General features: G+C 40.2%; 1 protein-coding gene across 1 annotated transcript in view; it reads left to right on the forward strand.

The window, feature by feature from the left end:
* Window positions 1-12,756, forward strand: part of AP3M1 (adaptor related protein complex 3 subunit mu 1) — a 30,823-nt gene that overhangs the window by 13,390 nt on the left and 4,677 nt on the right. The window contains exons 2-6 of the mRNA XM_053586051.1: window positions 1,409-1,684; window positions 4,034-4,205; window positions 7,840-7,977; window positions 10,378-10,463; window positions 12,146-12,279. Of these exons, the coding sequence (XP_053442026.1) occupies window positions 1,412-1,684; window positions 4,034-4,205; window positions 7,840-7,977; window positions 10,378-10,463; window positions 12,146-12,279 (803 nt within the window). The 5' untranslated portion in view covers window positions 1,409-1,411. The remainder of the gene's footprint in view (window positions 1-1,408; window positions 1,685-4,033; window positions 4,206-7,839; window positions 7,978-10,377; window positions 10,464-12,145; window positions 12,280-12,756) is intronic.

The following is a 12,756-nucleotide window of genomic DNA, read 5'->3' on the forward strand; positions in this document are numbered from 1 at the left end:
TTTCATTTTTTTTTTTTTTTTTAGACAGAGTCTCACTCTTTCACCCTCTGTAGAGTGCCTTTGCATCATAGCTCACCATAACCTCACATTCTTGGGCTCAAGTGATCCTGTTTCCTGAGACTACAGAGCCCCTCACAACACCTGGCTATTTTTAGAGACGGAGGTCTCACTCTTGCTCAGGCTGGTCTTGCCCTCCTGAGCTCTGGCAATCAACCCACCTCAGCCTTCCAGGTCTGAGACACCTCATCTGGTCTTCCATTTAGATGTTTGATACATTTTGCGATTTTTTTTTTTTTTTTTGGTATAGGATATGAAGTAGAAATTCAGTCTTCTTTTGCATGTGGAAATCCAGTTGTCTCAGCACCACTTATTTAAAAGGCTATTATCTTTCTAAATGAATGGTCTTGGAATCCTGGTTGAAAATCAATTTACTATACACGTAAAGGTTAATTTTGGAATTCTCAACCGAATAGTTTTGTGGTAAATTTTGAAATCAGGAAGTGTGAGTCCTCCAACTGTTCTTTTTTTTTGAAGATTACTTTGGCTGTTCTTGGTCTTTTGCATTTCCATGTCAATTTTAGTATTAGCCTGTCAATTTCCACTAAAAAGGCAGCTGATATTTTAATAGGGATTGCATTAAATCTATAGATTAATTTGGGGAATACTGCCATCTTAATAATACTACATCTTTCAATCCATGAACGTGGAATGTCTTTCCATTTTTCAGGTCTTTTTAATTTATTTCAACAATGTTTTGTAGCATGCAGTGTATAAGTCTTATACTTCTTTTGTTAAATTCAGTTCCTAAGTATTAAATTTTTGATGCTGTCATAAATAAAACTATTTTCTTAGTCTCAATTTCAGATTATTTATTGCTATGTATGTGGAAATACAATTGATTTTTATATTGGCTTACATGTTACATATTATTAGCTGTAATAGAGTGTGTGTGTGTATTCTGTAGGATTTTCTGTATACAAGATTGTATCTTCTATAACAGAGACAGTTTTACTTTTCCTTTCCAACTGGAAGCCTTTTGTTTTATTTTCTTGCTTAATTACTCTAGGCAGAACCTCCAAGTATCATATAAATGGACATCCTTTGTTGGGAGAGAGCTTTTGGTCTTTCACCATTAAATATGATATTACCTTGTGGGGTTTTAATGATGCTCTTTATTGGGTTAGAGAAGTTTCTTTGGAATAAATCTTACTTGCTCAGGATGTATGATCTTTTTTTATATATTACTGAATTTGGTTTGCTAGTGTTCTGTTGAGATTTTTTTACATCTGTATTCATAAGTGATTATTTGTCTATAGTTTCTTTCATTGCCTTAGTCTGGTTTTGTGTCAATGTAATAAAAAGATACATTTTGGTGGATAATAAATTTAAACCTTTTTTTCTCCAACAGAAAATGATCCACAGTCTATTTCTCATAAACTGTTCTGGTGACATATTTCTAGAGAAGCACTGGAAGAGCGTTGTAAGCCAGTCTGTCTGTGATTATTTCTTTGAAGCTCAAGAGAAAGCTGCTGATGTTGAAAATGTACCGCCTGTCATTTCAACACCTCACCACTACCTCATCAGTATCTACCGGGACAAGCTCTTCTTTGTGTCTGTCATACAGACTGAAGTGCCACCTCTCTTTGTAATTGAGTTCTTGCATCGAGTTGCTGACACTTTTCAGGTTTGTTATCCATCAGACCTTCCTTTCTTTTTCTTTCTTTTTTTTTTTTTTTTAGAAACAGTCTCACTTTATCACCCTCAGTGGAGTGCCATGGCGTCACAGCTCACAGCAACCTCCAACTCCTGTGCTTAGGCCATTCTCTTGCCTCAGCTTCCTGAGTAGCTGGGATTACAGGCGCCCACCAGAATGCCCAGCTATTTTTCTGTTGCAGTTTGGCCAGGGCTGGATTTGAACCTGCTACCCTCGGTATATGGGGCCAGTGCCCTACCCACTGACCCACAGGCACCGCCTGCCTTTCTAATTGAAATTACCCAATTTAGATCGGAGGTGATACACAATTATATTCTTTAATTACCCAGCTTCTGATGTGTACTGTCTCTCTTTTCTCATTTTAACTAAGCATAAGTTCATAAAGTCTTTTCTGTAGGGTATACAGTGGTACACGTGGCTATAAAGAACACTTTTTTTTTTTTTTTTTTTTTTAGACAGATTACTTACTCTGTCACCCTGGGTACAGTGCCATGGCATCATCATAGCTCACAGCAAACTCAAACTCTTGGGCTCAAGCAATTTTATTGCTTCAGCCTCCGAGTAGCTGAGACTACAGGTGCCTGCCACTATGTCCAGCTATTTTTTTCGGTTTTTAGTAGGGGCGAGGTCTCACTTTTGCTCAGGCTGCCCTTGAACTCCTGAGCTTAAGCAGTCCACCTGCCTCAGGCTCCCTGGGTGCTAGGATCACAGGCATGAACCACCACGCCTGGCCTATTTTTTTCATATGCATTACAAATTACAACTGGCCCTCTGTGTCTGTAGGTTTCATATCCATGAATTCAACCTACCTCAGATCAAGGAAAAAATGGCATCTGTACTATATATGTACAGAACTTTTTTCTTGTTTATTCCCTGGACAATGTAACAACTATTTACATAACCTCTGCATTACATTAGGTATGATAAGTAACCTAGAGGTGCTTTAAAGTATATGGGAGGATGTGCATAAGTTCTATAAAGTAATATGACATTTTATTTCAGAGACTTGAGAATCTGTGGATTTTGCTATTGTGGGGGTTCCTGGAACCAATCTCCCACAGATACACAGGGGCAACTGTTTATCATCTGGAAATAATACTGCCCTGTACATATAGTTCTCTGATGGCCCCAAGATTTTTATTAGTTATGGAAACTCTTCTATATTTACATTTGATTATTTCCTCCTGGCTTACTGAACATAAACAAATAATATAATTTATCCATGTATGTTTTGCAGTAATCAGAGCAAATGAAGTTTGTAGTTCATGTTCTAGTTGCAATTCAATCTAAAGATCCTAAGAAAAATATTGAGGAATAACATTAGGACTATAAAGGGCTTTTCCCCCCTTCAGCTTTATATATTTTCAACATCTTTTTTTCTTTTTTAGACAGTCTCACTTTGTCACCCTTGGTAGAGTGCTGTGGCGTCACAGCTCACAGCAACCTCCAGCTCTTGGGCTTAGGCGATTGCCTCAGCCTTCCAAGTAGCTGGGACTACAGGCGCCTGCCACAACGTCCAGCTATTTTTTTGTTGCAGTTTGGCTGGGACCAGGTTTGAACCCACCACCCTCAGTATATGGGGCCAGCACCCTACTCACTGAGCCACAGGTGCCACCTTATTTTTAACATTTTTTGTTTTTTTTTTTTTTTTGAGACGGACCCTCATGCTGTCACCCTGGGTAGAGTGCCATGGCATTTTAGCTCACAGAAACCTCCAACTCCTGGGCTTAAGTGATTCTCTTGCCTCAGGCTCCCAAGTAGCTGGGGCTATAGGCGCCTGCCACAACGCCCAGCTATTTTTTTTGGTCACAGCCGTCATTGTTTGGCAGGCCCCAGGCTGGATTCGAACCTGCCAGCTCAGGTGTATGTGGCTGGCACCTTAGCCACTTGAGCCACAGGCACCGAGCCTATTTTTAACATCTTTTTTCTTTTTTTTTTTTTTTTTTTTTTTTTGTATAGACAGAGTCTCACTTTATGGCCCTCGGTAGAGTGCCATGGCATCACACAGCTCACAGCAACCTCCAACTCCTGGGCTTAAGCGATTCTCTTGCCTCAGCCTCCCAATTAGCTGGGACCACAGGCGCCCGCCACAATGCCCAGCTATTTTTTTTTTGATTGCAGTTCAGCCGGGGCCAGGTTTGAACCCACCACCCTCGGTATATGGGGCCGGCACCCTACCAACTGAGCCACAGGCACCGCCCCTATTTTTAACATCTTAAACAATGAATTATGTTACTGAGTTTATTCTTCAAAACAAAAAGTATTTAGCAAGTCTTTGTTCATGACTTCTATTGTACGATATGATGTATTTTTTGTTAGGACTACTTTGGTGAGTGTTCAGAGGCTGCAATTAAGGATAATGTGGTCATAGTGTATGAACTCTTAGAAGAAATGTTAGACAATGGATTTCCACTGGCTACCGAATCTAACATTTTGAAAGAACTGATTAAACCACCAACAATTCTACGTTCTGTTGTCAACTCTATTACAGGTAAGATAAAAGCATACTCTACCTGAAACTGAGCAATTAAAACTTTATGAACAATTCACTGTTGCTTATGATCTGACAGACGATTAAAGTAGTCCAGTTTGGCCAGAATTAAGGTTACTAGCAGTAGGGAAAATGAATGTACTGTACACATATTTCTTTTCATAGTAAGATGCTCGGTCTTAAATATTAAAGAACTTTTGGTATTTACTCTCTCTTTTTTTTGTGTGTGTGTGTGTGGTTTTTTTGGCTAGGGCTGGGTTTGAACCCGCCACCTCCGGCATATGGGACCGGCGCCCTACTCCTTGAGCCACAGGCGCCGCCTGGTATTTTCTCTCTTGTTGTAGCATTTTCTATGAGACTACAACCATATTATTACTATTATTTAACACTGAATAATAAGACTGAATAAATTATCCCACTTAACCCATGGAAGACAGCATATGAGGCCACTTAGAAGAGCATTTTGTCTGTTTATAGGCTGAGGCATTTTAATATGTAATACAGTATTATACAACTGGCATGCTACTGCCCCACAATACCATAATATAGAACATTTAATACTCTTTACCACACAGTATGCACTGTTTCCTCCAATTGTTTTGTTTGCATACATGCAAAAGTTATATTAAGAAAAATGAAAACAGGAAATTAGTTTATTTGTGAAATCTCATACACTGTGAGCCTTGACTTGTGTGATAAACTTCCAATTTGTCTTAATTCTTTTTTTTTTTTTTTAAGAGACAGAGTCTCACTTCATCACCCTTGGTAGAGTGCTATGGTATCACAGTTCACAGCAACCTCCAATTCCTGGGCTTAGATGATTCTCTTGCCTCAGCCTCCCAAGTAGCTGGGACTACAGGCGCCTGCCACAATGCCCGGCTATTTCTCTTGTTGCAGTTTGGCTGGGGCCAGGTTCGAACCCGCCACCTTCATTATATGGGACCAGCATCCTACCCACTGAGCCACAGGCACTGCCGTGGGCTTAATTCTTAAGTGTAGCTAGAAATTAGGTACAGTGTTCTGTTAAAAGTATTAAAGTCTCTTAGAGAAGAAGTCCTATGAAATTTTGTATGCCATTCCAACTATACGGTCCACCGTCATAAACCCCTCTCCAATGCATTAATCTAAAACTGGAATGAGTTGGAGCAGTGCCTATGGCTCAAAGGAGTAAAGCGCCGGCCCCATATGCTGGAGATGGCGGGTTCAAACCCAGCCCTGGCCAAAAACTGCAAAAAGAAAAAACTGGAATGAGAATGGCCTAAAAGAAAAAGATCATTTAGCAACTCTATTCATCTTCTGTGCCAGGGTGAGTGTTAAGAGAAATTCAGAGAAAGATAAGGTAGAATGTCTGTGCTTCTAAAACTTACACTCTAAATGGGAGACTGGAAAAAAAGTTAAAATACGCAAATAAAATACACAAATTTTTTTTTTTTGATACAGTGTCTCATTTTGTCACCCTGAGTAGAGTGTGACAGGCGCCCGCCACAACACCTGGTTATTTGTAGAGAACAGGATCTTGCTCTTGCTCAGGCTGATCTGTAACCAGTAAGCTCAGGCAATCGACCCTCTTCAGCCTCCCAAGTACTGAGATTACAGGCGTGATCCACTGTGCCCAGCTCAAAAGAGACTTTAAAAAGCAATTCCATACTTTATAGATGTGAAGTAACATTGGAAATTACACACGATATAATATTAATGGAAAAACCAGCACAAAATCCATAAAAAGCTGGGCACAGTGGCTCGCACCTATAACCCAGCACTTGGGAGGCCGAGGTGGGTAGATTGCCTGAGCTCACAGGTTCGAGACCAGCCTGAGTTAGAGCAAAACCTCATTTCTAAAAATAGCTGGGCATTGTGGCGGGCGCCGATAGTCCCAGCTACTTGGGAGGGTGAGGCAAGAAAATCGCTTGAGCCCAGGAGTTTGAGGTTGCTGTGAGTTATGACACCATGGCACTCTACCAAGGGTGACAAAGGGAAACTCTGTCTCAAAACAAAAACAAAAAAAAAAAGTTTTTCTTAGTTATATGTTATAGACAAAAACGTTCTATGTGAACGTTTATTCTTAGTTATATTCACATAGACAAAAATATTCTAAATATTTACAATGATTATCTCCAGCTAAGGAAATGCAGATTATCTTTATTTTTGCTTTATACTTTCTGATTTCCAAAATAAACATATATTTATAATTAGAAAAAATTACCGAAATGCAGAACATAAAAATATAACATAGACTCATGTGGCACTATAAAGCTCAAGATAATGGTTCAATGGATGAAGTAACTGTACTGGGTAGCCCTCAGCCACCCTAGAGAGAATCGATAGAATTTAGGAAGAGAGGGAAGAAGAAAGCTTTTTTATTTTTTTGCAGTTTTTGGCTGGGGCTGGGCTTGAACCCGCCACCTCCAGTATATGGGGCCAGCACCCCACTCCGTTAAGCCACAGGCACTGCCCAAAAAAGAATGGTGGGCTAAATATTTAGCTTGTAACAAAAAGCCAGTGGAGAAACATTAGTTTTTGAGCAGGATGATAACATGATTAAAGTAATGCTTTTTGAAATTTCTAATGCAAGGCAACAAGTTGGAGGTAGAAACACTAATCATAAGTAGACTACAGAATTGTACATACAGTATAATTGCAACTATATTTTAAATCACAATTTTACAGCAAAATTATTTAAATAGAAAAATAATAAATGCCACCTATTTATGAGGGACATGTTTAAAGAAATATGCCAGAAGATTCCTATTATATTAAAACGCTAATGCCATGGTGTTAATGCAGTGGTTCGCAACCTTCCTAATGCTACAGCCCTTTAATATGGTTACTGTGGGTCGCAACCCACAGGTTGAGAACTGCTGTGTCAATGGAAATGTTAATGATAGTTGTATTTTTGTAGTAAGAAGATAGTTTTTTGAAAGCCACCTCTCTGAACTTTGTACATTTTTAGAATTTGGTTAAGCATATCCTACTTTTAAATTGGAAATATAAATTAACCAAAATGTTGTTAAGTAAGTCATAACTCAAGGATATATTTTTTGGACAACCAGACTTACTTTTAGATGTTTGTCAGCTTATCAGAAATTAGTAGGATATTAAAAATTAGCTATATTGTAGTCGTATGGGTGTGCTGACCTGAAATGAGGAAAAAGCCAGAGTGTATTCTTCATCCCTTTACTCTACTGAGGCCTGCTTGTCAGCATGTTGTGTAAAATTAAGCTGAATACCAAATGACCTAGTATTAACTCTGTATTCTCAGTGGAGACATTTTATTGGCAGAAGAAATAACCAGCCTCTTTTCATCAGTGGCATCAGGATGAGATTCTGTTGTTCAGCCACTGGAATTAGGTTAGGTTACCATTAACACACAGGAAGCAAAAGATAAGTAAATGAATTTAACCAGGTTTGGCAGGTAGACAGAGAAACACATGGCCTGTTTCTGCCTTCTGGAAATTTGATCACGTTGGTATGGATATGCCTCTGACAATTCTGGAGAGCATCCACAACTTCAATGAAGAAAACTCCTATCATTGAAGAAGCAGCTAAAGCATTCTTTTTTTCTTTTTTCTGGCAATAGCTTTTTCTGATGACCATTTTACACATCAGCTTTGTTTTTTCCTTTTCTGGTTTCTAGGCAGTAGTAATGTTGGGGATACACTCCCCACCGGGCAGCTGTCCAACATCCCATGGCGTCGGGCAGGGGTAAAGTACACCAACAACGAAGCCTATTTTGATGTCGTTGAAGAAATAGATGCAATTATAGATAAATCAGGTAATTGTGTGCATGTGGTCATATTTGGGGAAAAACAATTCAGCTGACAAGGCTGAATAGAAAATTGAAATCCGTTGGCAGTATGATTTCAGTGGAAAGGCATTCGTTTTCTAATGATTTAAAAATCTGTTTATTTTGACCAGACGCTACATATAATTTTCATAACCACTAGTTGTAATCTGCCAGACGTTTGTAAATCAGAATTTATGATGCATTACTTTTAAGTCGGTTGTTACCCTCTATACCGCTCTTTCTTGCTGTTTATTCATTCTGCCAGTTCTTGCATGTCTGCCATACACCATACTTTTGCTACATTATGTACTGTACTTCTAGTGAGGGCCCCTTTCTGATTATTTTTGTAAGCAGACAAAAAACAGTACTCTAGGGCCAGGTGCAGTGGCTCACGCCTATAATCCTAGCACTCTGGTTGGCCAAGGTGGCTGGATTGCCTGAGCTCACAGGTTCAAGACCAGCTTGAGCAACAGCAAGAAACAATCATTGTGGCAGGTGCCTATAGTCCCAGCTACTTGAGAGGTAGAGGCAAGAGAACCACCTGAGCCTAAGAGTTTGAGGTTGCTGTGAACTATGATGCCACAGCACTCTATGGAGGGTGACAAAGTGAGACTCTGTCTCAAAAAAAAAAATGGTACTCTATTGGAATCATAATATTTTATTATCTAAAGCATCTAATCCTATCCTTTTTTTTTTTTGAGACAGAGTCTCACTGTGTTGCCCTTGGTAGAGTGCTATGGTGTCACAGCTCACAGCAACCTCCAACTCTTGGGCATAAGCGATTCTCTTGCTTTAGCCTCCCAAGTAGCTGGGACTACAACCACCCGCCATAACACCCGGCTATTTTTTGTTGCAGTTGTCATTGTTATTTAGCTGGCCTGGGTTGGGTTCGAACCTGCCAGCCTCAATGTATGTGGCTGGCGCCAGACTGCTGTGCTGTGGGTACCGAGCCCTATCATTACATTTTATATACAAGGAAACTGAGGTTCAGAAGAGTTAAGTGAACTACTCATGGCCACACAATTAATTGTTACATGATGATGACTTTTTGTGAATTATAAGCCAATATCTTTTTTTCATTAAAATGCCCCTTTCATTACAACATTCCATTTGTTATGGCTCCTATTTCCTTAAAGTTAATAAGTAGCTGGCTCAGCGTCTGTAGTTCAGCAGCTAGGGCACCAGCCACATACACAAAAGGTGGCAGGTTCGAACCTGGCTTGGGCCTGCCAAACATCAATGACAACTACAACAACAAAATAGCCAGGCGTTGTGACAGGTGCCTGTAATTCCAGTTACTTAGGAGGCTGAGGCAAGAGAATCACTTAAGCCTAAGAGTTGGAGGTTGCTGTGAGCTGTGACGCCACAGTACTGTACTGAGGGGAACAAAGTGAGTCTGTCTCAAAACAAAAGAAAAAAAAAAGTTAGCATTTGAAACTTGCCTCATTTTAAAATCCTATTAAAAAACATTCTTTTTTAAGACAGATTCTCACTTTTTCACCCTGGTAGGACTGCCATGGTGTCATCACAGCTCACAGCAACCTCAAACTCTTAGGTTCAAGAGATCCTCTTGCCTTAGTCACCCAAGTAGGTGGACTACAGGTGCCCACCACCGCCATAGCACTCTACCAAGGGCAACACAGTGAGACTCTGTCTCAAAAATACAGCTAGTTTTTTTATTTTTGTAACAGAGACAGGGTCTTATTCTTTTCTCAGGTTCTTCTGGAACTCCTAAGCTCATATAATCCACCTGCCATGTACTCCGAGGTTTAGAAGAATGAGCCACTATTCCCAGCCCCTATTAACAATGTTTTAAACTCATATCCATTGCTCTGATAAGGTTGGCTCTTTTTGTTTTGTTTTGTTTTGTGACAGAGTCTCACTCTCTCACCCTCAGTAGAGTGCCAGAGTATCATAGTTCACAGCAACCTCAAGCTCTTGGGCTCAAGAGATCCTCTTGCCTCAGTCTCCCAAATAGCTGGAACCACTGGCACCCCACACACACAATGCCTGGCTGTTTTTAGAGATGGGGTCTCTGGCTCAGGCTGGTCTTGAACTCCTGAGTTCAAGCAGTCCACCTGCTTCAGACTCCCAGAGTGCTAGGATTATAGGTATGAGCCACAGTACCTAGCCTACAGGGTTGCCTCTTTAAAAGAGACAGTTTGATTTCCCTTATAATTAGAGTCAGGCACAGACCATGGCACTCAGTGAGAAAGTTGTCTGAACTGGTGTAATGGATCCTCTGCCCACTGATCTGTTTCTATAGGATGCAAAGGTTTAGTAAGTCTGACACTCAAGCGTATCTCCATTACTCCAGATACAGTGATAGCTCTAGAAAAGACCCCAATTCCATTAATTTTTAATCTCTCTTTTTATTTCTTTCTTCAGGATCTACAGTCTTTGCAGAAATTCAGGGAGTCATTGACGCTTGCATTAAGCTATCTGGAATGCCTGATCTCTCCCTTTCTTTCATGGTAAATTTTCTTTTCTGTTTCTATAGCCCCTTCCATGTCTAATACATGTGAAGTATAGAATACGATGATAAATACGGAGATAAGTTTCTGTCTTAGATTAGAAAGGATTGTCTCAGAAATAGTCCCATTCAATCACTTACATCAGCAGTCCCCAGCCTTTTTGACAGCAGGGACTGATTTCATGGATGGCGGCAAATAGTTTGGGGATGATTCAAGCATATTACATTTATTGTACACTTTATTTCCATTATTACATTGTGATATATAATGAAATAATTATGCATTTCACCATAATGAAGGATCAGTGGGAGCCCTACACTTGTTTTTCTAACAATAGACGATCTCAGCACTAGCATCACCACCTCAGATCATCAGGCATTAGTTTCTCACAAGGAACGTGCAAGCTAGATCCCTCACATGCAGTAGGGTTTGCACGCCTATGAGAATCCAATGTCATTGATGCCATTGCTGATTTGATGGGAGGTGGAGCTCAGGTGATGATGCCAGCACTGGGGAGCAACTGTAAAGACAGATGAAGCTTCTCTCACTCGCCTGCCTGGTTCCTAACAGGCCATAGGCCAGTACGGGTCCACAGCCTGGAGACTAGGGACCACAGACTTACATGATGACCATGTCCTTTATGGAAATGATAAGGAGAAGGCTTTGCCTAAGTGTGTTGGAAGTACCTTAAAATTGGCTGGCTTATGCAGATTGCCAGTATCATTTTTACTAAATAATTGCTTCACTGATATGAAAAGGCATTGGTCTTTTGTATCATTTTTGACTCAGCATGACATACTGCTAAGAACAATTAAGAAAACTAATTTCGGCTCGGCCCTGTGGCTCAAGCGGCTAAGGCACCAGCTACATACACCAGAGCTGGTAGGTTCGAATCCAGCCCGGCCAGCCAAACAATGACGGCTGCAACCAAAAAATAACCGGGTGTTGTGGCGGGTGCCTATAGTCCCAGCTACTTGGGAGGCGGAGGCAGGAGAATCGCTTGAGCCCAGGAGTTGGAGGTTGCTGTGAGCTGTGATGCCACAGCACTTTACCCAGGGTGACAGCTTGAGGCTCTGTCTCAAAAAAACAAAAAAAAAACTATCATTATAAAAAAATATATATATAAAAAAAAGAAGACTAATTTCTGTAAAAAAAAATTTCTGGTGCTGTCATCATTTTGGCCTGACCTTAAGTTCTTTGAACCTAAATTTTTTCATCTAGAAAATGGAAATACTACTATTCACCTTTTCTCCCTCATAGTTAATTGATTTTTAAATAAAATAAAGTATATAAAATATTGCAAGCTGGGGTGCCCCAACTTTTGGCTTCTTAGTACCACATTGGAAGAAGAGTTGTACTGAGACACACATTAAATGCACAAACACTAACAAAAGCTGATGGGCAAAGAATAAAAAAAAATCCAAGCATAATTTTCGTGATATCTGTCAACACAGATAAGCAAAAACATCCTCAAGTAATTTGCATGTGGCCCATGTGCTGCAGGGACACCCCTGCAAGTATAGTGAAACAATAAGGTTGGTTGAGTCAGTAAGGTTGTGTCATAATGAACTGTGATATGACTGCTTTATCTTTACGGAGCATATTAATTTTTTGTAATACCAGAGTAGAGTTGCCACATTCATTATATTCTATAACACAGTTCTCTTCTGTTTTCCTGGCAGAACCCACGACTCCTGGATGATGTCAGCTTCCACCCCTGCATCCGGTTCAAGCGTTGGGAATCTGAAAGAGTTTTATCATTTATTCCTCCAGATGGAAATTTCCGGCTCATATCATACCGTGTCAGCTCACAAAAGTATGTTAATGCATCAACCATAATCTGCCACCACATATATCAGTGTACTAAATAGAACTCACCTTTCCCTGTTTCATTCTGACCCTGGGTACTTGAGTTCCTCAGTGCCTACTTTAACCGTGGCTCACAGGAGACCCACTGAGAACTGCTGAAAGTGAGTGCCTAGAATAACCAGCACACCTTGAATCTCAGAGTGTAAAGTAGTAGTAAGTGAGACTATTGTATAATCTGTAGCTAGGAGCAAGCATTTTTGGACCACACATAATCTGGGCAAAGCTATGAACTGCTGCCACAATTTTACCATGGTCTGTAGACTTTGTGGTACCTAAAGGAGACACATCTGCCTGTAGCTGCCTAGGATATTCCCTAAATTATTAATACCTGTTTCAAGTCACTCTTCTCTACATTGAGTTTTCTTACCTTTTTTTTTTTTTTTTGAGACAGTCTCACGATATTGCCCTGGGTAGAGTGCGGTGG

This window comes from Nycticebus coucang, chromosome 3 (genome assembly GCF_027406575.1).
Source record: "Nycticebus coucang isolate mNycCou1 chromosome 3, mNycCou1.pri, whole genome shotgun sequence".
Taxonomy (NCBI): domain Eukaryota; kingdom Metazoa; phylum Chordata; class Mammalia; order Primates; family Lorisidae; genus Nycticebus; species Nycticebus coucang.